The following is a 26734-nucleotide window of genomic DNA, read 5'->3' as shown; positions in this document are numbered from 1 at the left end:
AATATGGGAGAATAACAATGTCACAGCCTTCCAGTTGTAAGTTCATTTTAGTTTATGCAGCTTACAAGATGGCTTCTTTCTCTTTGTAATAATGAATGGCACACAACGTTACGTGTTCTTGAAGTCACAGCGGATTTGAGACCAAAAACTCAGTGAATTCTATCTATTTCAATAAAATAGTTCTTCTTCCTTCCAAGTAAATCACAGAATAAAATATTAACAGGTTTCTCCAGCAAATGGTAAAAGATTTTTTCAGATAGGTCATAAATACGTTTGATTGTTTCATCTGTGATGGTTTTCTGTCATCTAAATGTGTTAGAATGTCTGAGGTCTGAGTGATATGTTTAGATATAATATCATGGATGGAGGGTGAGAGTAAAGAGAGACCGCACTCTTGTCCGCTGTGAAGGATTTCTTTTATTCAAACACGTGCAAGGTGGAAAGCCGGAGACACACTGTGAGCTGGCTCCTCTGAAATGGACGACCTGTGGAAGCCCAATTTGTGGGCGAAACGGCCGTCGTCCATTTCAGAGGAGCCAGCTCACAGTGTGTCTCCGGCTTTCCACCTTGCACGTGTTTGAATAAAAGAAATCCTTCACAGCGGACAAGAGTGCGGTCTCTCTTTACTCTCACCCTCCATCCATGGATTTTGTTCTATGACGAGCACCCCGCTTTTGGATTAATGGACCTTCCAGGCTCTCCACCCAGACACAGGCACAGGCGGTACCGCAGACGATACTGCAGGTAACTTGCGGTGGTGCAGGACTTAATTTCCTCTCTTGTCTTATTAGATATAATATCACGCTGGTCCTCTATTCTCTGACATAAGGATGCTGTGTCAGACTCTAGGTCATCCACTCTTTTGCCCACTCGCGTGATGTCCTGTTTTAGAGAATCAAGGGCCCTGGCCTGAGTCTACTCTAACCTACTAAACATGGCCTTCAGGTCCTGCTTTGTGGAGATAGAGCTGAGATGTTCTCTCCAATCCCACTCATCCCCAGAGAGCTGGGAAAGGGAGTCGTCAGTGAGTAGTGCAACCTCAACCTCGCTATTGAGGGGTGGGTGCATGGCACCACAGTCAGCTCAGAGCCCGGGTCAGAGATCGAAGACTCAGCTATGCGGTTTGGAGCCAGAGACATGTTTGATGGTGTCTCCGGCTCTGAGGGAGCTGGTCTATGAGGTAGGTAGCTGGAGATACCTTCTTTTGATGTCACTGAGCTCGGGCCATGAGACAAGGATGTTCTCCACATTAAGCTTTGTTAGTTGGATAATTAGGTAGGTACAGTATAAAAATGCCATGCTTGTAAGGTTTACAATCCCCAATAAGGGAAATGCCAAAGCATGTACTGAACAAATGTGTCCGAGTCTGAAACACACAGTATAGAAAAGATTAAATAGAAATTTAGACAGTTTGACAGAAAAAATTGGAGCTCAAAGACTAAATGAGGTAATGGGGTTGTCATACAGAAAAACGTATCCATGGTTTTTGAGCAAAATAACCTGCTCCGAAGTAATATTCTGTCCATGACCCTGAGGGCAAGCCCAAGCAAGCATTTTCTTTTAGAGCAAGGCTGGAAATAGTGAAACATTTTCACTCTAAGCAACAAAACCAGCCTTCCTGTGGAGAGGCGACATATACCCTACAAGATGAAGTGATTAGTAATGTCCTGTACATACGGTATTGGATTAGAGTTTTTCAATTTTCTGCCTGTTTACAAAGAATTTGACTGCTTTACTGTGGAGCTATGTTCAGTCTATTAATGGAGGCTTATGGTAGCTTAATGATAGCTGCCAAGGTAATTGAAAGCTGTAAGGAGTTTGTTGCTGTGGACAACCAATTATGATCCCAAACTACTAAGTTGATTAAGATGATAGGTCTCAGTTCTCCGAGGAAACAGCAATATTTATTCTAGTTTGCAAGTGCTGAACATATGGAAAGAAACGTGGCTTCCTCACTGAGAACTACATATCTGTATCTACCTCTATTGTGGAGTAACTGTCACTTCAATTAACTTTTTTTTTTAAAGGGAACCTGTTGGGTGCAATATGCACCCAGAACCACGAACAGTTTTGGGTGAATCTTGCTAATCCCTGCCTAGCAGTCCCAGCGTAGAGTAGTATAGATAAAGAGATATTTAGAAAAAGTATTTCTAAAGAGCCTTTATCATATGCTAATAAGGCCAGCGACTAGTCGCAAAGTCGTTATTTCCCTTGGCTAGTCAGCCTCCTTAGCATGTAATCACACTCCTGTGGGCGTGCTAACAAGCTAATGAATGCACAGCGTCAGAGGCATGGTCGCTCGCCTCTCTGCTGCCACCACTGTTTTTTGGCTCAGTGCATATGAATAGAAGTCCTTTGAGACTTCTGATCATGTGCACTGAGCCGAAAACCAGCCTCTGCCGCGGTGGCATGAGAGAGGCGAGAGTAACCATACCTCTGACGCTGTGCATTCATTAGCTTGTTAGCACGCCCACAGGAGTGTGATTACATGCTAAGGAGGCTGACTAGCCAAGGGAATTAACAACTTTGCGTCTAGTCGCTGGCCTTATTAGCATATGATAAAGGATCTTTAGAAATAATTTTTATAAAGATCTCTTTATCTATACCACTGTACTCTGGGACACCAAACATGTATTTATACATAAAAATGAGATCTCCTCTGAGACTTCTTTTTTCTAAGCTAAAAAAATACAACTTTTTCAACCTCTCATCATATGGGAGGCCTCCATTCCTTGTAGTAGTCTAGTTAACCACTTAGGATGAGGCCACACGGGGATTACTGTGATCACCTCGCATGACACTTGGCTCACGCTGGCAGTACATCAGAGCCGAGTGCCATGAGAGTATCCCTGCGACTGAGGTCCGACCGTGCGTGCGGACCTCAGCTGCGGGGACGGGCCGGCATTGAGGAGGGGAGGGAGGGATTTATCTCCCTCTCTCTTCCGTAGCCGACTATTGCCATTCTCGCACTGCACTCGCGGTACACCGGTGTATGCGAGTGCAGTGTGATTCTTCTCTCGCCCCAAACACTTGAATGGGTGCGAGAGAAAGAGTCTCACATTACAATCGCAGCATGCTGCGATTGTCTTCTCGGTCCGATTAGGGCTGAGAAAATAATAGCTCATGTGTGCTGACACACAGGCTAATATTGGTGAGAGTGGAATGCGATTTTTTTTATTGCACTCCACTCGCACCGATCTTCATGCCGTGTGGCTTAGGCCTTATGAACTGACTCTAACTTCTGAATGTCCTTTTTAAAATATGGAGTCCAAAACTGGATCCCATATTCCAGATGTGGCCTTACAAGTGATTTATAGAGGGGTAACAGAGACGTAATTATTATGGGGGACTTTAACTATCCTGATATAAATTGGGGAACAGAAACTTGCAGTTCCAGCAAAGGAAATAGATTTTTGATAACAATGAAAGATAATTACCTTTCACAAATGGTACAGGACCCCACAAGAGGGGGAGCACTACTAGACCTTGTACTAACCAATAGGCCAGACCGCATATCAAATATACAAGTTGGGGGTTACTTGGGGAATAGTGATCACAAAATAATAAGTTTTCATGTATTCTTTAGTAAGATGTCTAGTAGAGGGGCTACAAGGACACTAAACTTCAGGAAAGCAAATTTTAAACGGTTGAGAGATGATCTTAGTGCAATAAACTGGGATGATGTACTAAGTAATAAAAGTACACAAAGCAAATGGGAGACTTTTATGAGCATCCTGAATAGGGCTTGTGCAGAAAATATACCCTATGGGAACAAACATGCTAGAAATAGGAGGAAACCCCTATGGCTAAATAGAGCTGTAAGGGAAGCAATAAAAGAAAAACAGAAAGCCTTAAAAGAATTAAAGAGGGTAGGTAGTGATGAGGCATTATATAATTATAGAAAATTAAATAAAATATGTAAAAAGCAAATTAAGTTAGCTAAGTTTGAGACAGAGAGACTCATTGCGAGAGAAAGTAAAAATAATCCTAAAATATTCTTTAACTACATAAACAGTAAAAAACTGAAAAGCGATAGTGTTGGCCCCCTTAAAAATAGTCTTGGTGAAATGGTGGAAGGGGATGAGGGTAAAGCCAACCTGCTGAATGACTTTTTTTCTACGGTTTTTATACAAGAAAATGCCATGGCAGATGACATGACCAGTGATACCATAAATTCACACTTGAATATTACCTGCTTAACCCAGCAGGAAGTACGCCGCCGCCTCGAAATCACTAAGGTTGACAAATCTCCGGGCCCGGATGGCATACACCCCAGAGTACTACAGGAATTGAGTTCTGTGATAGATAGACCATTATTTTTAATCTTCTCAGATTCCTTAATAACAGGGTCGGTACCGCAGGACTGGCGCATAGCAAATGTAGTGCCAATATTCAAAAAGGGGACAAAAACTGAGCCGGGAAATTATAGGCCGGTAAGTTTAACCTCTACGGTTGGTAAAATCCTTGAGGGTTTCTTGAGAGATGCTATACTGGAGTATCTCAAGAAAAATAACCTTATGACAGAGTATCAACATGGGTTTATGAGGGATCGATCCTGTCAAACTAATTTGATCAGCTTCTATGAAGAGGTAAGTTCAAGTCTGGACCAGGGAAATGCAGTGGATGTTGTGTATATGGACTTTTCAAAAGCTTTTGATACGGTGCCACACAAAAGGTTGGTACATAAAATGAGAATAATGGGGATAGGGGAAAATATGTGTAACTGGGTTAAAAACTGGCTAAGTGATAGGAAACAAAGGGTGGTTATTAATGGTACGTACTCGGACTGGGTCTCAGTTCATAGTGGGGTACCACAGGGGTCAGTATTGGGCCCACTTCTTTTCAACATATTTATAAATGACCTTGTTGGGGGTATGCGGAGTAGAATTTCAATATTTGCAGATGATACTAAACTCTGCAGGGTAATCAATACAGAGGAGGATAATTTTATATTACAGGGAGATTTATGTAAATTGGAGGATTGGGCTGAGAAGTGGCAATTGAAGTTTAATGTAGATAAATGTAAGGTCATGCACTTGGGAAGAGGAAATAACATTTATGATTATGTACTTAATCGTAGAACACTGGGTAAAACAGACACAGAAAAAGACTTGGGTGTATTGGTGGATGGTAAACTTCACTTTAGTGGACAGTGTCAGGCAGCTGCTGCCAGGGCTAATAAAATAATGGGATGTATTAAAAGAGGTATAAGTGTTCATGAAAAAAATATAGTTCTACCTCTGTACAAGTCACTAGTGCGACCACACTTAGAATACTGTGTACAATTCTGGTCACCGATATATAAGAAGGACATAGCTGAACTGGAGAGGGTGCAGAGAAGAGCCACCAAGATTATTAGAGGAATGGGTGGGCTGCAATACCAAGACAGGTTATTAAACTTGGGGTTATTTAGTTTGGAAAAACGAAGGCTTAGGGGGGATCTAATCACAATGTATAAATATATGAGGGGACAGTACAGAGACCTTTCCAAAGATCTTTTTACACCAAGGCCTGCGACTGGAACACGGGGGCATCCACTACGTCTTGAGGAAAGAAGGTTTAATCATAATCACAGACGAGGATTCTTTACTGTACGAGCAGTGAGACTATGGAGCTCTCTGCCGCATGATGTTGTAATGAGTGATTCACTACTAACATTTAAGCAGAGCCTGGACGCCTTTCTTGAAAAATATAATATTACCAGTTATGTATATTAGATTTTATGACAGGGTATTGATCCAGGGAACTAGTCTGATTGCCGGATGTGGAGTCAGGAAGGAAATTTTTTCCCCATTGGAACTTGTTTGCCACATTGGGGTTTTTTTTGCCTTCCTCTGGATCAACATGTTAGGCTACAGGTTGAACTAGATGGACTTAGAGTCTCCCTTCAACCTTAAAAACTATGATACTATGATACTATGAACAATACGTTGGGATCATGGGATCTAATCTCTCTTTTTATACACCCTAAAATCTTGTTTCCTTTTGCAGCTGCTGCTTGACATTGAGTGCTGCTGCTCAGCTTATTTATAATCAGAATACCCAAGTCCTTCTCCTGTTCTGTAGTCCCGAGTTTACTTCCATTTAATGTATATGCAGTTATAGGATTACTCCATCCTAGGAGCATTACTCTACATTTATCAACATTAAATCTCATTTGCCAAGTATCTGCCCATTCCGACATCTTATCCAGATCGTTTTGTAATATTGTACTATCAAGGTCCGTTTTAATATCCTACATAGTTTTGGTGTTCTTAGGAAAAACAGACACTTTACACTCAATCCCATCCACAAGGTCATTAATAAAGAGATTAAAAAGTATCAGTTCTACCACAGATCCCTGTGATACAAAAATGTGCTTGTTACATACAGTGTCCACCTGTCATTAACTTGAGAACGGCGGCAGCTATAGGCATAGAAGTGGTGTCAAGGTATAGTAAAGTAGCCATGTGCTACGCAATAAAACCACCTATAGCGCCACCTGGTGGAAAACAACGGCGTTAGCATTTTTAAGTTGTAGGGCATCATCAATTCAATACGAATCGACACCTTGCATACAGAAATGCTATGATTAGAACGTGTAAAACTCACAAGGCTGCGGACGTGAAGCGATACCTCATGGAGACCTTCCTACAAGTCATCGGGTATGGTGGTTGCGTGGAGTGGCCTCCACGCTCACCTGACCTGACCCCATTGGACTTCTTTCTGTGAGGTCACATCAAACAGCAGGTGTATGTGACCCCTCTACCAACATTGCAGGACCTACGACGACGTATCACTGATGCTTGTGCAAACGTGTCACCTACCATATTGCACAACGTGCAGCAAGATACAGTATGCTGTCCAGAGTCTAGATGTGCATTGCAGCTGACGGTGGCCACTTTGAGCATCAAAGTTAAATGAGCGCCATATGCGTGACCAGCATTCAATGTTTGGGGGGGGGGGGTCATGGGTTTCATATCATAGCATTTCTGTATGCAAGGTGTTGATTCGTATTGAATTGATGATGCCCTGAAACTTTGTAATTCACTTTTTTTCTCTATCTTGTTCCGTTTTCGAGATAAAAATGCTAACTCCGTTGTTTTCCACCAGGTGACGCTATAGGTGGTTTCATTGCGTAGTGCATGGCTACTTTACTATACCTAGACACCACTTCTATGCCTATAGCTGCCGTCGTTCTCGAGTTAATGGCAGTGGACAGGATATGGGTGGACACACTGTATACTGCATACTTCTACCTAATGTTCATGTGCATTTCTAGAGGGTGCAGGTACACCCCAAAAAAAAAACAGAGAAGAACACCAAAGAAATCTGGGAGCCATGGGTTGGAATGCATAGTATTTTGATGATGCTGTTCTCCTTTTAAGTGGTACGTGGAGTTTTGCTTTTGACCCCTGATCAAGACTCTGAGGGATCAGTCTTGGCATCTGTGCATTAAGACATTATTGCGGCAGATTCGCTTTAGGAGGACACACAGCACAAGAATCAGCTTACTGTAACCTGGGTTTGAACTTTGCTATTTCATGGCTCAGTGCTTTGCAGTGATGTGGCCTCATATTTTCACACACTAGATGAGAATGTAGATTTCTGCTGGGGCTTCCAGACAGAACTTAAGAGGATCTGTATCACTGCGCCGATCCTCAGAAGTGCATTGCTACTGTATCAACATCCAGACCTCCCATTGATAAACATTTTATTCTCCTGATCTGCGATCCTGAGAGGAATGTGTCAGTGATGTAAAGACCCAGAGTAGAAGGAAAGTCTTCATTCTGTGCAACAGTTTAGTTTATACTCTATTAGGCCTCTTTTACACAGCAGTTTTTTTGCATCAGTCACAATCCGTTTTGTGACTGATGCGATGGCTACGTCGCAGATTGTGGTAAAACTGATGCAACGGATCCTGTAAAAAAACCGGATCCGTCGTATCAGTTTTTCCTGACCAGCAGTGATTTACAACATTTCTGGGCATGCTCGGTTATAAAAAATGTAATCTGTCGACGGATCCTGCACCATAGGCTTCCATTACAACAAACGACAGATGGCGACAGATCCATCGTGGTCCGTTTTTTTCGATGCACACAAAAAATGTTACTATGGACGTTGTCTCCATCACATTTGTCAACAGATCCGTCGTACAACGGATGTAATGTGAGGCCGTCCATCGCTAATACAAGTCAATGACACAAAAACGGATCCAGCACTGGATCCATTTTTTTCACATTTTGACGGATTGTGACTGTTGGCAAAAAACAGATGCGTGAAAGGGGCCTTAGGGGTTGTCAAAACCAACCCGATACACTTTAGGTTTGTTGAATGCTGCCGATGTTGCCAGTTCACTAGCCAAATTTTTGTACGCAGAAGCCACAGACTAGGTATGAGCAAAACCTGTGTTTCGTCACGGTGCAAAATAGTGATATAAATGGTTATGGTTTTGCCTATATCTTATTGTCACTCACAGACTGTATTTATTCTTATTTTATCCTGTTTTACTTTTTACCTCTTTGACAGCTTATTACATTTAATTTACAAAAATCTAACATAAAACCTCAATATTTGACACTCAGTTTATTTGTATTACACAGAAATATCTGCACATTTGAAAACAATTTTATGTTCTTCCCTGTTCTCGTTGATGCTCCTTTTCTTCTTCGTCAATCATTCATGCATATTCAGTAGCCAATTGCATACAAACAACTGATGTACAGTGCCAGGTGGAAAATCATGCAAACTCGCAAATGCTATGTAAAGGAGGCTCCGACCGGATTCAGATTGTTGAGTGCAGTATTTCAAAGCACAAATCATTGAGGTACAACACCACTCAATCAAAACCTCATTCCCGTTTTTAAGTGGCATCCATGACCCTCAGACATCTTGTGGATCTGCCATAGTAATTGTTCTTTGTGGGGATACCAGCTTTAGTTTTTTACTGAATGTACCATTCCTTTTAGAAGTTTTCAGCTTGTTCTGATAGTTTTTGACAAATCAGTGGCTTTTAGTTTAGATTACAGCATGGAAATCCCACAACAGTTTTGTTTGTGGCACCAATGAAACCTTTGCATAAATACTTTAAAAGCTGATGTCTAGATGATAGTAAGGCTAACATCACATTTTTATATCTGCAAAAAGATGTTGTAGGCGTGAGACATATGCTTTCAAAACATCAGCAAAAGAGTACAAACCTCAACCTACAATTGACTAAGTTTAGATGTATTTGTGTATCATAAGCCAGATCAGATACCCATACTGTGCACTGACGAGGGGCAATCACCCCAAAACACTGTGTCTGCAAATTTGGATTCTGATCTGTTATTAAATCCTACGTGTTATGAAAAGGCTAGTTTAAAAAGCTGCTTTTGACTTTTAGGATTGCTATCTCCAATAGGTGGCGCTAGAGTTTGTCTCCTTCCACACTGGAAGGACAATTTGTCTAACATATGTAAGACGTCCATCCATACTCACATATGTTTTTTTAATGAAAAAAAAAGGATCTTTTTTTTGGGGGGGGGGGGGTAACTAGCAAGCACTGGTGTAGACAGCCCCAACACTTCTCTTGATTTCAGCGTTCACTCTGTGGGAAGGTGCAGTGGAGGAAACCTTTTTCCCAATCATATTCATTAAAAACATATATTTTAAAAAGATTGAAATATACTTATACACATTTCAATATGTCCCCAACTGAGAATAGTTGACAAAAAGTATATACTCTAGTTTTCAGACTATAAAACGCAAAAACAAATGCATAAAAATGTGGTCATTATGCTCTATTATTGGGGGATCTCCCCCATCCTTGTATATAAGATTCCCATCCTGGTATGTATGTCCCTAATACTGGTATATATGATCCACATCATGGGCTCATCCTGGTTTATATGTTCCCCATCCCCGCACAAAAAAACAAACAAAAACAATTCCACTCACCTTCCATCCACTTCCCTGATGCATGGCGTCCTTTTCTGATTCCAGCAACTGACTTTGACGTGTAAATACCATGCGCCCCCAGTCGCATGTTGACATCAGCTGCTGGCTAATCCACAATGAACATTCACTCTCTTCATGCCCGGGATTATGGGCGTGGGGAGTAGTGAATATTCATTTACTTTAATATCAGTACACGTGATTGCCCCAGTCACTGCTGTAAACCTGCAGCTGGGGTGATCAGTGTGTCCGCTATTGAATGAGTATTCACTGCACCCCTTGCCCATAATCCTGTCCACCTCTCGACACCGGCTTCAGTGTCGGGATTATGGGAGTTGGGAGCAGTGAATATTCATTTACTTTAATAGTGGACACACGTGTTCTCCCCAGCCGCCGGCCTACAGCAGTGGTGAATCTGCTCCTGCCTCTTGTGACCTGCTCCACCGCCACCGCCTCTCGACAGCAAGCCAGGCACATCCAGACTAAAAAACGCACCCCCCACTTTCCTCCCAGAATTCTGCGTCTTTTTGTGCTAAAAATATGTACTTCTCTCATCTTTTTTATTTCTGGGGAGAACAGATATAAACATGGTCAAATACATTAAGCTGTACTTAAAAAAAAACCAAAAAACAAACAAAAAGGCACACTATACAACGTAAACCTGACAAAACAGTTAAATGAGCATTTCTTTTTTATTACATCTTGATCATTTTAGTCTGAATAAGGTGCCATATAAGTTGGAATACTTTTTTTCTTGCAAATCAGCCGTATTCGCCTGGTGGAATGTACTGTATAAATGTGGACCTAGCCTAAGCTGGCAACTTTTTCCAGAAATGGGAGCCATGGTGCTCTTCTTCCCAATACCCCAGTGGGTTCAAAAACAACCAACCATGTGCCATTAATTGGATGTTTGTTTTGGATTAGTAGAGTAGAAGAATTTTGGACACAGGAGGTGAACACCCAGGAGAATTCATCTTTCAATTCGGAATAAAAGATCACTGAGTATTATTTGCTATGAGAAATTATATCCCTCCATCTATCACTGACATGTTGTGTACGTTTCCTCAAAAAGCATGCTGATCTCTTTATAATCTGTTTTTATGCAATGAAGATAAAATGTTAACCAAACCATTTTTCCTATGTAAGGAAAATCCTCCAGACAGCTAAAAGCCTGAGAATTTATAGCTACTGCTAGATTTAAAGATAAACTGTAGTCAGAGTTTGACCAGGAACACACTACAATGGGCTTCTAGAGCCTAACGCAGGTCTTATTGGTCTTTCTTTTTGTAGCTCTTGTATAATTTCACGTCCAACAAATGTTTTGGATTCAGTGAAGCAAATTAGTTGACCTCCAGATCATATCATCAAAATAATCCATTAGATAAGGTATTCATAGTAGAAAGATTTGGTGAAATGTGTTTGAACTTGTTGTCCATGCAGGTCTTTGTCAGGAGAAATGTTTTCAGTTGCTAAAGGGAATCTGTCAGGATTTTCCATCTCAAACTATATGTGCATGTAGCTCTTTCAAAGAAAAGTCCAGCAATACCTTTACATGTCCGGTTCGTTCCTCCCTTACTAAGAAAGTTACACTGCATAGAGGTGGTCAGTCAAGCAGGAGGAGGCGGCGTTTGTGGAGGAATAGAGCTGGAGTGACAGAGGCTTCAGATCTACAAATACCTCTTCAAACTCATTTAGATATCAATTCAAATGCAGATTTCTCATTAACTCCTTCAGCCACGGGCGTTTTTCCGTTTTGGTTTTTTTTCCTCTCTTTCTTCCGAGAGCTGTAACTTTTTCATTTTTCTGTCAATCTTGCCATATAAGGGCTTGTTGTTTGCGGGACGAGCTGTACTTTTACATGAAACCATGAGATTGACCATATAGTGTACTGGAAAACAGCAAAAAAAACCTTCAAGTGTGTAAAAACTGCAAAAAAATACACAATAGTCTTTGGCGTATTTTATTGACCGTATTCACTATATGATAAAACAGATGTGTTGGTGTGATGTTTCAGGTCGGTACGAGTTTGTAGACACCAAACATATATAGGTTTACTTTTATCTAAGGGGTTAAAAAAATTAAGAAGTTTGTCCGAAAAAAGTGGCGCACTTTTGCGCCATATTCTGAAATCCATAGCGTTCTCATTTTTATATTATATATATATATATATATATATATATATATATATATATATATATATATATATATATATATACACACTGTATGTGTATATATATATTGTCAGCTATCTTTATAAGTCAGCTATCTTTCTAATATTATTACAATATTTATGGCACTAACCTTATTGCTGCATTGTCTCCATTAATTCTTGTTTACTGCTTGTTCACGGTGGTGCAAATTCAGTGACTACAAGAATTATAGCACATGTTAGATAGAATTAGAGCAGGAGCATAAGTGATAATTAATGGGTAATGTACTGCTGCAGGTCTGTAACCTTACTCTGTTCTCTATACCTCACAACTTTTAATTAACTGATAAAACTGTAATAGATATTCCACATCATTTATTTCAAATGCCTTAAAAATGGATTGTCTGCTTGTTATGGCCTTTAAATGAAATGTTCCTACATATTTTAGTAAAAGCATTGCAAATTATTTCTATTTTTGTTTTACTTAACTATACATAGGATGCATGACATAGTGTGTAGCACTTTGGGTAAGGCAAGTTTTGCTCCTCCCAATCATGTGATGATTCTCCCTGTATTCACAAAGTATTATTGCCCCTTAGATCCTCCTTGAAAAGTAATGATGCCGACTAAGTGCCTTTTCCAAAAGTAATAATGCCAACTTTGCTCCATCTTTCTCAAAGAATAAAGTTTTAGTGAGCTGGCACAGGCAAAATTGCAGTGTTGTCATTGTGCCTCCTGTGCCGTGATGTAGGCTGTAGGCTTACAGCAGCCTTCGCCTTTCCTCTATACCAGGAGAACCAACTTTATTGATGTCCTGTTGAAATTGGTGCTCACCCCTGGACATACGGGGCACTTAGATGTCCGCTGCAGCATGTGCACTGTCTACGATGGTATCAATGCCACTGCTATTTTCCCCTTTTTACAAAATTATGTGCCTCCTAGAATGTTGTGCCCAAGGCAGCTGCCCCTTGACTTCATCCCATTGCATGAGGTACAATATTTGGTGACCGTATCAAGTTAACATCACCTCTTTAGTGTATTTTGATTCTTATAGAATTTTTTTATTTTTTTTTTCTGTAGGACCCTGCAAACCAAAAACCTGGCAGAAAAAAAACGGTATCCTTCAGCAGCATGCCCTCAGAGAAGAAAATAAGCAGTGCCAGCGATTGCATCAGCTTCATGCAAGGGGGTTGTGAATTAAAGAAAGTGCGTCCAAACTCTCGAATCTACAGTCGCTTTTTTACCCTTGACGCTGATGTACAGGCTTTACGTTGGGAACCTTCTAAAAAGGACCCTGAAAAGGCGAAGTTGGACATCTCTGCCATTAAAGAAATACGACTTGGCAAAAACACAGAGACATTCAGGAACAATGGACTGGCAGACCAAATTTGTGAGGACAGTGCATTTTCAATAATTCATGGGGAGAATTATGAATCTTTAGACCTGGTGGCTAATTCAGCTGATGTGGCCAATATTTGGGTCTCAGGTCTAAGATACTTAGTCTCTCATAGTAAACAACCACTGGATTTGGTAGAAGGTGGGCAAAATACACCTAGATTCACCTGGTTAAAATCTATCTTTGATGCTGCAGATGTGGATGGAAATGGCATTATGTTAGAAGATACAGCAGTTGAACTGATCAAACAGCTCTCTCCTGCTATTAAAGAAACAAAGGTTAGGTTAAAATTTAAAGAAATCCAAAAGAGCAAAGAAAAACTTACCACCCGAGTGACCAAAGAAGAATTCTGTGAAGCATTTAGTGAACTATGTACAAGACCCGAGGTGTATTTTCTTCTTGTACAAATTTCCAAAAATAAAGAGTACCTAGATGCAAATGATCTGCTATTGTTCTTAGAGTCCGAGCAAGGGATGACTCAGGTAACAGAAGATATGTGCTTGGACATAATACAAAAGTATGAGCTTACTCAAGAAGGACGCTTGAATGGTTTTCTGACCATTGATGGTTTTACGAAGTATCTTTTGTCCCAGGAATGTGATATATTTGATCCTGTCCATAAAAAGGTTAGCCAAGACATGACACAACCATTGTCACACTATTATATCAATGCCTCGCACAACACATACTTAATTGAAGACCAATTTAGAGGTCCAGCAGATATTAATGGATATGTGAGGGCGCTAAAAATGGCTTGCAGAAGCATTGAACTTGATGTCAGTGATGGACCAGATAACGAGCCAATCATTTGCAACCGAAATAGCATGACCTCACCGTTAGCCTTTCGAAATGTTATTGAAGTAGTTAACAAATATGCCTTTATCTCCTCTGAGTATCCTCTTATACTTTGCATTGGCAACCACTGCTCTGTACAGCAACAAAAAGTAATGGTGCAACATATCAAGAAGATCTTTGGGAGTAAACTCTACACGGAAATGCCTTTGCCAGCAGACTCCTACCTTCCATCTCCTGAAAAACTTAAGAAAAAGATAATTGTAAAAGGTAAAAAGCTGCCATCAAATTTTGACCTTTTAGAAGGAGAAGTTACCGATGAAGATGAAGAGGCTGAAATGTCTCGAAGAATGTCAGAAGATTATTTTGGAGAACAAAGATTAATCAAACTTTGTAGAGAACTATCAGATTTGGTATCAATTTGCAAATCAGTGCAATACAAAGATTTTGACGTCACCATGAAAAACCAAAGTTATGGTGAAATATGTTCTTTTAGCGAGAGCCAAGCTAGTCGGATTGCTAACGAGTATCCAGAAGACTTTGTAAACTATAATAAAAAGTTTTTAACAAGGGTTTATCCAAGTCCAATGAGAATAGACTCAAGTAATATGAATCCACAAGATTATTGGAATTGTGGTTGTCAGGTTGTGGCTATGAATTTTCAGACTCCAGGCCCAATGATGGATCTCAATATTGGCTGGTTTCTTCAAAACGGTGGTTGTGGATATATCCTTCGACCATCCATCATGCGTGACCAGGTGTCATATTTTAGTGCAAACACTAAAGGTGTTGTACCTGGTGTCTCCCCTCAGGTTCTTCACATCAAAATCATCAGTGGACAGAACTTCCCTAAGCCAAAAGGAGCATGTGCAAAAGGGGACGTCATTGACCCATATGTATGTATTGAAATTCATGGCATTCCCGCTGATTGTTCAGAACAAAGAACTAAAACAATGCAGCAAAATGGAGACAACCCGATTTTTGATGAGAGCTTTGAATTTCAGGTAAACCTCCCAGAGTTAGCCATGGTGCGTTTTATGGTTCTTGATGATGACTATATTGGAGATGAATTTATTGGCCAATATACTACTCCCATTGAGTGTTTACAGCCTGGATATAGACATGTGCCGCTACGCTCTTTTGTTGGAGACACAATGGAGCATGCTAAACTGTTTGTTCACATTGCAATTACCAGCAGAGCAGGAGGGGGAAAAGCTCAAAAACGTGGATTATCTGCAAGGATAGGGAAAAAAGCCAGGGAGTATACAATGCTAAGAAACACTGGCCTTAAAGTTTTGGATGACATCTTTAAACCTGCTGTTCATCCTCTGAGGGAAGCCACTGATGTTAGAGAAAATATGCAGGTAAGCTATGCTTATGGTGCTTAGTTCATTTGTTTGATTCATTAAAGACTACCTTTCACCATTTTTTTTCACATTATAAATAATGTAATATTTATTCACTTATATAGCGCGATTAATTCCACAGCGCTTTACATACATCAGCAACACTGTCCCGATTGAGGCTCACAATATAAGGTCCCTATCAGTATATGTTTGTAACTGGCCACTTCATGATAAAGTGGTTGAAGATCTGAATAATATGTATTTTTTTATTTTTTTTTAATTCTCATCTTTGTTGTGGAGACAGAAGCTTGTAAGGTTTATATTCTAATGTCCACTATACACAAGTGGATGTTAGCAGAGATTCTTCTCAATCATAAACAGTGTCATGCAGGGAAAAAATTGGAAACGCCCCCAGAGAAGGTCAGAACCAGCTTTTTTAGTGAGCGTAAGTGCTCGTGCGCACTTTTCTTTTTTTTTTTTTGCGTTTCCACTGGGTTTTAAGCTGCAGCGTCACATTTTCAAAATGCATGCGTTCTGCTTCCCCAGCAAAGTCTATGAGAATCATGCAAAATCCGTGCACACGTTGCTTTTTTGAACGCAGCCTTTTGAAAGTCAAAAATTTGACAAAATCTCTGCGTTTAAAAATGCAGCATGTCAATTCTTTTGAGCGTTTTGGCAGCGTTCTATTGAAACCAATGAGTTGTTAAAAAACGCTACCAAAATTTTTGTTGCGATCCGCATGGTTATTTGATATAACAAATACAGGTCTTTCTCTCTCTCTCTCTCTCTGTCGGTCGGTCTCTCTCTATCTCTATGTCTATCTCTCTCTCTGTCTATGTCGGTCTCTCCTTCCCACACCCTCTCTCATACTCACCGATCCACGATAATCGGCGCGGCGCTGCACGGTGTTCACACTGTGGTGACTTCTCCAATTTTGAAAATGCCGGCCGCTCATTATTCCATCTCGTATTCCCTGCTTCCCGCGCCCACCAGTGCCTATGATTGGTTGCAGTCAGACACGCCCCCAGTGACAGCTGTCTCACTGCAACCAATCACAGCTGCCGTGCAGTAAAAAAAAAAAAATTAAAAAAAAAAACGTGAGGTCCCCCCCAATTTTGAAACTAGCCAGGGTAAAGCCACATGGCTGAAGGCTGGTATTCTCAGGATGGGGAGCTCCATGTTATGGGGAGCATCCTAGCCTAACAATATCAGCCATCAGCCGCCCGGAATTGCCGCATCCATTAGATGCGACAGTCCCGGGACTCTACCCATCTCATCCCAAATTGCCCTGGTGCGGTGACATTCAGGGTAATAAGGAGTTAATGGCAGCAGCCCATAGCTGCCACTAAGTCCTAGGTTAATCATGGCAGGCATCTCCCCAAGATACCTTCCATGATTAACCTGTAAGTTAAAGAAATTAAACACACACATCCAAAAAATCCTTTATTTGGAATAAAAGACAAAAAAAACACCCTCTTTCACCACTTTATTAATCCCCAAATACCCCTTCAGGTCCGACATAATCCACATGAGGTCCCACGACGCTTTCAGCTCTGCTACATGAAGCTGACAGCGAGCGGCCACAGACCACGACCGCTCTCTGTCAGCTCCACGCAGCAACTGAAGTGAGACGCACGATCAGCGATGACGTCACACAGGTTACCCACAGCCACAGCTGGAGTCCTCCACCTGAGAGCGGTGGCCGTGGGTCACCTGAGTGATGGCACCGCTGATCGCGCTGCTCACTTCAGTCACTCAGGGGATTTGCGGTCACCGGTGAGTCCTTCACGAGTGACCACTAATCAGGACGCGACACACAGACAGAGCCTCGGGATGACAATGAAGTCGGCTGAAGTTCATGCGAGTTCATTCTCATCGCCCGGCTCTGTCTGTGTCGGCTGTCAGCGGGCATGTATAAGAGCTGAATTGCCGGGGGACTGCACTGGCAAAAATGCATTCAAAACGCGTGTAAAATGCATCCAAAATACATGCGTTTTGGATGCATTCTTTTTGTGAAAACGCAGTGTTAAGTCTGCCAGCGGGTGCGCTTTTTTCTGCACTGGTCAGGACACAGTGTGTGCACGAGCCCTAAAACTGACTTTCTAGCCAGGTCACACTGAGATCTCACTGCTGACACCTACTGTCATTTTAAGAGCAGGCAGAGTAGATCAGAGATTTGTGTCATTACAAATACAACTCTCCATCTATCCCAAACATACTGCTCTTCTCTCTCTAATTGTCACAGATAATGTACAGAGGTGTATGTAATGACACACAGTTCTGCTCTCCTCTTTCTGCACTTGTAATCACAGTGGTTGCCAGCAGTGAGATCTGTGTGACCTGGTAGGAAAGCAGAGCTGTGTGTCATTACAGACACAGCTCTGCATTATCTGTAATTAAAAGTGGTGGGAGGAGAGTAGACTATATGCCTGGGATAGATGCAGAGTGGTGTATATCAATCGTAGTGGAAATTGGCATATAAACTTTACAAGCCAATATCTCCGCAAGGATAATTAGAAATAAAAAATATGTTCTATTCAGATCACCAGTCACTTTATTATGATGTGAAAAAAATGGTGAAAAGGTTTTTTTAATAGACATTTTCTGAGAAAACAAAAAATAAGACCAAATGTAGAGAATGTGATAAAAAAGAGCACTTACATTCACCTGCTGAATCCCACAATACACCTGCACTGCCATTCCACTGTTCCCCATTGGTCTTCGCTGACTTGGCTGCTCTTGATGACGTATTAATTTATCATATGTCTTTGTAGCTTATCACTGCCCTCAGCATCTATGGCATGAGACTCTGAGGCCAGTGATTGGCTCCAGCATTCATATGGGTATATTGACACCATAGAGACCACTGGAGCATCATAGTGTGGCCCAGAATTATTTTCTCACTTTGTCACATTTCCTACTTTTGGTCAAAATTCGTTCTCCATTTAAACAAAAACACAAAACTCTAATTACAATCTCAATTATTATTCTTCCTTTTTCTTATGGGAGTCATCACTTTGGTTTTCTCTCAATTTTTTATGTAGTCTAGGTTACAATAAGGCTACTCTCACACTTGCGTTGAACGGCATCCATTACATTGCGTTGTGTGACAAATGCAACGGATGGGTTGCATATAGTGGCACAACGGATTCAACGGATCGTACAAAATAACGCAATCCGTTATAGTTTTTTTTTTTCTTGACTTTACACATCTGGGCATGCGCAGTTGTGTAAAGACGCTTGCGTTAACGGAATCCATCAAATGACGGATTCTAACGGAATCCGCCACCATAGGCATCCATTATAACAACAACGGACGCCGACGGAATCCTGCAGGTTGCGTTTTTTTGACACTCCACCAAGCGCAGAAAAACGTTACATGCAGCATTCCATCCGCCAGGCAGATGCAACGCAGCATCGACTGACGGATGCAACGCAAGGCCATCCGTTGGTATCCGTAGCTAATAGAAGTCTATGAGGAATAAAATGGTTTCCTGCAACGGTTACCGTAATTCCTCAAGGCGGTGGATAACAACGGTTGCCATTCAACGCAAGTGTGAAAGCAGCCTAAGGGATTCTAAAGGGTGCTTTACACACTGCAATATCGCTAACGATTTATCATCGGGGCCACGGTGTTTGTGACGCACATCCGGTGTCGTTAGCGACACACGTACGAGCGACCTTCTACGATCGCAAAAGTGGTAAAAATCGTTGGTGTTGGAGAGGTCGTCCAAAAAAAAATATTGTTGTCTGGTGAGTAGCGATGTTGTTCGTCGTTCCTGCGGCACCAGACATCGCTATGTGTGACACCGCAGGAGTGACGAACATCTCCTTAACCTTTGTCCGGCTGAATAGGTACAATTGTAACTATTCTGTTTTAAAATTGCAATACATTTTTTTTTCCAAAAGCCGTAGAGGGCTGAAATTTCATGACATCTCTGCAGTTTTGGTCCAGAATATATTGGCCAAATTTCAACAAAATATCTCCACCCTCTTCCGAGATAAGGGGTCGCTGTTAACGTTCTAAAATTATGCAGCCTGACGAAGGTTAATAGCGTCCACCGGCTATACGGAAGGAGGTGGGCGGGATGTTACGTCCCGCTCATCTCCGCCCCTCCGCTTCTATTGGCCGGCCACTTAGTGACGCCGCAGTGACGTCGCTATGACGCCAAACGCACCTCCCCCTTGAGGGAGGGATTGTTCGGCGGTTACAGCGACGTCGCTGACAAGGTATGTGCGTGTGACGCTGCTGTAGCGATAATGTTCGCTATGGCAGCGATCAACACATATCACACATACGACGGGGGCGGGTGCTATCGCTCGCGACATCGCTAGCAATAGCTAGCGATGTCGCAGCGTGTAACGCATACTTAAGTCCCAGTGCCATGTTTTCTTAGCTCATCTTAGCCCTTTAAAGTCAATAACAGACCTATCAATGCAATAATTGCGAATACACTTGTTCGTATTAATAGTTAATATAAAACGGAAAAACTCTTAAAAGCTATTATACATTTTCTCTCATTTTCACTGTTGCTCCATTTACATAAACTTTGAAAGCAGTTGATTTATAATTGTGCCAGAGATCGAAACATGATGATCAATAATACTGGCATTAATAATCAAGAGTTGAAGCCAGTTACACTGCCCCTGCAGTGAGCACAACAATTAGTATGAAAAAGCGGTGAAATAAACTACCAATTTTAGTCGTAATAATTGACAATAGTAAACACAGTATAAACACATATTTAATTAAAGGGGAGTTCTCGCTGGGTCAAAAGTGGCCAATGTTTCTCTTAATATTTACTTGATGCTCCTCATATTATTTTTTTTTTTTTTTTAAATCCACAATATGGTTCCAGAGATATCGGTCTTCTAATTTTGTTCACCCAATATGTTAATTTTGATTTTATTTCACAATGGGGCTGTACTCACAGGATAATTATGCAGAACAGAATAAAGACTTCGACCCCAGAGAGTCCTGTTCACTGCGCCTTTCAATAAAGAGCATAAAAATTTACATTTTAAGCTCACTAAGTAAGAGAACCTATATCATTGGAACAATATGGTGGATTAAAAAAACAGGGCAAAAACTTGAATATTTAAAGAGGACCAACCACCAGGATTTTCCTATATAAACTAAAGCCAGTGCTATACTGGCGCTATCATGCTGATTCTATACATACCTTTAGTTGTGAGATCAGATGTATAGTTTCTGAAATACAGGCAAGTAAATTGTGTGAAATGCACTGTTATTTGATGAGAAGTGCAACAGACTATCTAATAGAAGAGTCGGGTTTTGTTAGTTATTCCCGCCCCTGTCTGCTGCCTGTCCTTCCTCCCCCTGTCCTTTCTCCCTCTTTCGTCCCCCTGTAATAACAGAGACAGGAGGAGGAAGGACAGGGAGGCAGACAGGGGCAGAAATAACTAGCAAAACCCGACCCACCTATTAGATATTCTGTAGCACCTGTCAATCAATTAACAGTGAATTTCACAATCTTTACTTGCCTATACTTCAGAAAGTATACATCTGATCTCACAACTAAAGGTATGTATAGAATCAGCATGATAGTGCCAGTATGGCACTGGCTTTCGTTTATATAGGAAAATCCTGGTGGTTGGTCCTCTATAAAAGGAGCAACAGGATTAAAGTAAGAGCAAAAAATGACCACATTTGAATTGAAGACTGGTCCTCTTTATTGTAAGTTTTTATGTAAACTAGTGCTAGTCAAATCCTTAAGTATTGCACCCAGAAATCTACTTTTTGTATCTAACTTTTTGGATTGTTCTCTAATAATGATGCATTGTTGAGTCACTAAAAATGACGACTAGATTGGTAACATGTTATTTAAGAATGGAACCAGGTAAAGATGTAGACTGAATCCACTCACAATTATACCTGTACAACTTTAGTTTTAGATTCAGCTTTCGGAATTATTTAAATAACAATCCCCTAATTTGGGGTGATTATCCAAAATAAATTCTCTTCATCCTTTGGAGCAATCCAGTGATAGACATACTGAGATGTGGGGTTCCAAATGTTTTGGGACATGATTTTGCAACACTTACTAATATATTATCACAAACAGAGCAGCTCTCCTAACCACAAAATAGCATCTGATGGAGGATCATGTGACCAGAGAGGCCCATCAGCTTCTGGCCTCAGTTGGTGGAGGCTTATGGACAGCTCTGGTCATATGATCCTCCATCAATAGCCATTTTCTAGTCCAGAGAGAGGCAAGCAGCACTAAAAAGTGCTATGTATACTAATATATTAGTAAGTGCCACAAAATCATTCATAAAGATCAAATGACCAACCCCTTTAATTCCTAAAGCTTTAGCATGAAGGTTTATGTGAAAATCCCCACGTCCCAGCATGTATGTATATCATCATATTTCTTAAAAGGCAATCACCCAGAAATAATGGATTGTCATTCAGACAATTCCAAAAAGTGAAATAAAAAAAAAATAAAGGCAAATTTGACAAACTCTTAAAGTAAATATTATTCTAGTTAAATCACCGTGGAATTATTTTACAAACTAAAAGACTAGCTTTGTGAAATACAAGAACAGTGGTTTGTCAGGGTTAAATAGTGTGTGGTGTTTGTTCTTGTGTTGATTTTTTTTCCTATTTGTTCCACTCTAGAATGCGCTAGTGTCCCTAAAGGAACTTTGTGGACTCCCTACCAGCTCCAGCCTCAAACAGTGTATGCTGTCCTTCGTGTCACGACTTGTGAATAGTGACAGCACTCCATCTGTGAACCTCATCATGAAGGACAGTTACCCTTATTTGGAATCTTTAGGAACAATACCCGATGTTCAGAAAAAACTGCTCAATTCTTATGAAACGGTTAGTTCCGAACTATATTGTATACATCTTGTTTAGGCCGGAGTTCCACTTGCATATGACACACGCGAGTCTCGCATCGCATCACCCGGCACGATCACACACTCTCCTGACACGAGCGCCTTAGTTGCATAGGAATTCATGCAGATGACCCGCTCCTGTCAGGAGAGTGCGGCCGTGCCGGGTGATGCGATGCGAGACTCGCGTGTGTCATACATAAGTGAAACTCCGGCCTTACTCTCACTTACATCTTTCATTAATACTTTGCATAATTTGTAGGACCGATGTTCAGAAAAAAAAAACATGGACACATAAGCTTAGTCTAATGGAAACTCATGGAAATTGAAGCACTCTAATAAGCAAAAACACAAATGCAAAAACATAACAATGTTTACATTACAACATTTTATTCAACAACTAAAACAAGAAGAGTGAGATCCCTGCTCACAAGAGCTTACAATCTGCACACTACTTCTGCACAAGTATTGATCACTACATTGTAGACAGGTTCCCTGCAGTCTCTCTCATTTTTTGTTTTGACTTTCTGTCAAGCTTTGAAATAGTCTTTTTGTCTCTTTCTCACATATATTGCTGTACATGACAGCTGACATGCTTCGGTAATGGTACCAATTAGAACTGATTAACCCCATAAATACCACTGTCAATGATTGACAGAAGTATTTAAGTGGTCAAAAGGGGCTTAAAAGATCCCCATTGATGAGATAGACCCCACCACGATTAAAACCAAGGGGGCCGGTTGAAAGTCATATGTTTGTGGCGCCCCTGAGGCTTCAGTCGCCACAGAGGTACTGCACCTCAGCCAGAGGTGTGGTTTCCATCCAGAGTACGGAAGAGGTCATCCACCGGTATGTACACAAAACACAGAACACCTCAATTATCAGCTCTCCACCGGGTCAGGGTTAGTGCTTGGTTCCATTAATTCTACGTATAGCCACCACTGGTGATGGTTCCTCCCTCCCCCTAATCCGACAGTTCCTGGGGGTAAAGTCTAGTGAGTTGGGAGACTGTAGTGTTAGGAAGTCGTGAAGGAGCAGTGGAGGAGTCAAGACCTGTGGTCTGGAGCTAGTGCAGCTTGACCCAGGTGCAAGACAGAAAGGGTCCTAGAGACCACGGGAAGTGCGCCATACTCCCATGGCCTCATTCCACATACAGTATCGGAGTGGAAGGACTTGGCCGCAGAATGGGTACTGGTCCCTAGACTAGAGGAGAAAAACCAATGTGCCCCGCTAGTAAAACCAGAGGCTAAGGACACATCTAGTACCGAAGCCAAACCCGCACACGAATCCGCTGGAAGGTGACCACATAGGACCAAAGGGAGTAGGCCGATAGGCTCCCTTTGTGAAGGATCTGCTCAGGGCAGTGTGTGCATAGGCGCAGGACAGGAGGGCGAGAAGTCAGCGCAGGAAGACGACCAGGGAAGGTACATAAGAAAGGTGCACCAGACTTGACCTCCAAACTACCCGGGATCAACTGGAGCCCATCACAGTGGAACCCAGCACTCCGAAGGCGGTCACTGACTAGTCGTGTTACCTTGGAACCTGCTACAGTGAGTAAAAACCTTGAGACTGCATCCCTGTGTCGCTCCGTTATTCGCCTGCGCCTCCGGCTCTGCACCCCCGCCATCGCCTACTGCCAACTCTCCCATCCGTCCTGGGGCTCAGTTCTGCCTGTGGAAAGCTATACCAACCAAGCTGCGTCACCATCTGCCCCAGAGGTCCCCATCCCACAGCGGCGGCACCTAACTTGCTGCATACCACAGGTGGCGTCACAAACTACCATCCCCATCATCTCTACTTTGTCTGACACCGCTGGGGTCGCGAAACCGGCCCTTGCCACCGCGGTGTCCCAGAAACAGAACTGCAGCCCAGTAACGAGTTCTCCACGGCCCCGGTGTGGGCGTGTCATTCACCGCAGGGTTCAGTGGCCTTTTAGATATTGTTATAATAGGAAGGTCTAACAGGCTGTGTCAGTGAATCACTGATAGGTCTAAGCCATTGCAGTACAAGAGTACAGCAGTGCACGAGACCAATGATTAAAAGTAAAAAATATTCATATCCTACAGTGGGTCTAGCTGAAAATGCAAAAAAAAATTTAACATAATGTGAAAAAGTCAAAAAACACAATAATCAAAAGAAAATGGTACAAATGAAAATGTCAAACTGTCGCGCAAAAAACAAGCAGTAATACGGCTCATTTGGCAAATAAATTAAAAAGGTTACAGCTCTCCTATTAAGTCGATGCACAAATAAAATATTTTTTAAAAATATTATTCCTAGTGTGAAAAAGTAGCAAAGCATAAAAAATGGTATAAATCTGGTGTCACTATAATCGTACTGACCCCAAGAATAAATCAATCTTATAATTTTTACTGCACCATGAACCTCATGAAAAAATATAAATACAGTACAGATAGTGTCTTGAAAAAAATACAGTATTCATATCCTGTGCACTTTTCCACATTTTTTCACGTTACACCCACAAACTTAAATGTATTTTGTTGGCATTTTATATGATATTCCACCACTAAGTAGCAGGTATTACTGAAATGTAAAGGAAATGATATATGGTTTTCTCAATATTTTATAAAAATATAAATCTGTAAATTTGTGACGTGCATTTGTATTCAGCGGCTCTGAGTCAATACTTTGTAGGACCACCTTTCTCTGCAATTACTGCTGCAAGTCTTTTGGGGGATGTCTGTACTAGCTTTGCACATCTAGAGGCTGAAATAATTGTCCATTCTTCTTTGCCAAGAAGCTCGTGCTCAGTAAGATTGGATGAAGGCATCTGTGAGCAGCAATTTTCAAGTCTTGTCACAGATTTTTAGTTGGATTTATGACTGGACTATAACTGAGCCATTCACACACATGAATATGCTTTTATCTAAACCATCCATTGTAGCTCTGGCAGTATGTTTAGAGTCATTGTCCTGTTGGAAGGTGAACCTACTCTACAGTCTCAATTCTTTTGCAGCCTCTAAGAGGTTTTCCTCTAGGATTGTCCTGTATTTAGCTCCATCCATCTTCCCATCAATTCTGACCAGCTTCCCTGTCTCTACTGAATAAAAGCATCTCCACAGCATGATGCTACCACCACCATGTTTGACGGTGGTAATGGTGTTTGTAGGGTGATGTGCAGTGTTAGTTTTTCACTACACATAGTGTTTTGCCTTACGCCTCAAAAATTCTACTTTGATCTCATCTGACCAGAGCACCTTCTTTCACATGCTAGTTATGTCCACTACATGGCACAATGCAATATACTTTAGGGATGACTTTTTCAGTCATTTTCTTATGACTATAGACTATATAGGAAAGAAAAATGTCTAAAATAATTAAAAAAAGAAAATTCACCAAATTAATGCTTGAATTGGATAGAATTCATGGTACTAAATAAGGTCACAACAAAGGCTTGTCCCCTATTTGGAGAGGGATGAACTATTCTTAGGATAGGTCATTAATATCAGATAGAGGGTGGGTTTGACACCTGGCACCCCCACTGATTAGCTTGCTGTAGCATTGGTGGAGGCTAGATGTAGACAGTATATGGGACGAGCATACACTGCTCCATACTCTGTGTAATGCAGTTAGGGAGTTATGGTAGTGCTAGGTGGGGATGGATATGGGATAAATGTATGGAAGTAGGTGTGAGTGTATGGCCACAACCGGCTTGTCAGATTCTGCCTGGGAGTATCCATATCACACACTTGCAGCCAGGAGATTGCCGTTCCAGGCTCTGACACCGGAGAATCCGCACAGTGCATGAGATGTGAGGATTCACAAGTCACATAGAATGACATAAAGGGACTGCAGATCTGTGCATTTAGACCGGACAACCACTTTAATGACTGATCCCAAGGATAATTAATCAAAATGTAAGTAGTGAGCAAGTCCCTTAAACTCTCAGGTTTCTTACCCTTAGTTTAGCTTCCAAATAATTTATGAATTCACAGCAATAACCTAATAAATCTCTAAGTTTCTATGTATATGATATTGATCTTCAAAGAAAACTTGGGATATTGAGGTCTCTGAGAAAAAAAAAAAGCCAGTAATGACGGCTGAAATTTGAAAGGTCTAATCTGCAGCTGTTCTATTACCGATCGCCCCCGAAAAAATCAATGCATATCTGTCTTGAATAAGAAAAACTCTTTTGACAATAAATGAATACATTTCACTTCCCTGCTGTGTAAAGGTTCCTTATGTCTGAAATAGTTACAATGATTTTTCTCTGATTATTAAACATTGTACCATTTATTTATTTACTCAATATTT

General features: G+C 41.2%; 1 protein-coding gene across 1 annotated transcript in view; it reads left to right on the top strand.

Annotated features, from left to right (window-relative positions):
* The window catches only part of PLCL1 (phospholipase C like 1 (inactive)), a 472800-nt gene that overhangs the window by 330367 nt on the left and 115699 nt on the right, over positions 1-26734 (top strand). Inside the window, exons 2-3 of the mRNA XM_075317594.1 lie at positions 13145-15616; positions 22242-22445. Of these exons, the coding sequence (XP_075173709.1) occupies positions 13145-15616; positions 22242-22445 (2676 nt within the window). The remainder of the gene's footprint in view (positions 1-13144; positions 15617-22241; positions 22446-26734) is intronic.

Source organism: Anomaloglossus baeobatrachus, chromosome 7 (genome assembly GCF_048569485.1).
Source record: "Anomaloglossus baeobatrachus isolate aAnoBae1 chromosome 7, aAnoBae1.hap1, whole genome shotgun sequence".
Lineage (NCBI taxonomy): Eukaryota > Metazoa > Chordata > Amphibia > Anura > Aromobatidae > Anomaloglossus > Anomaloglossus baeobatrachus.
This window is presented reverse-complemented; position numbering and strand designations above follow the sequence as displayed.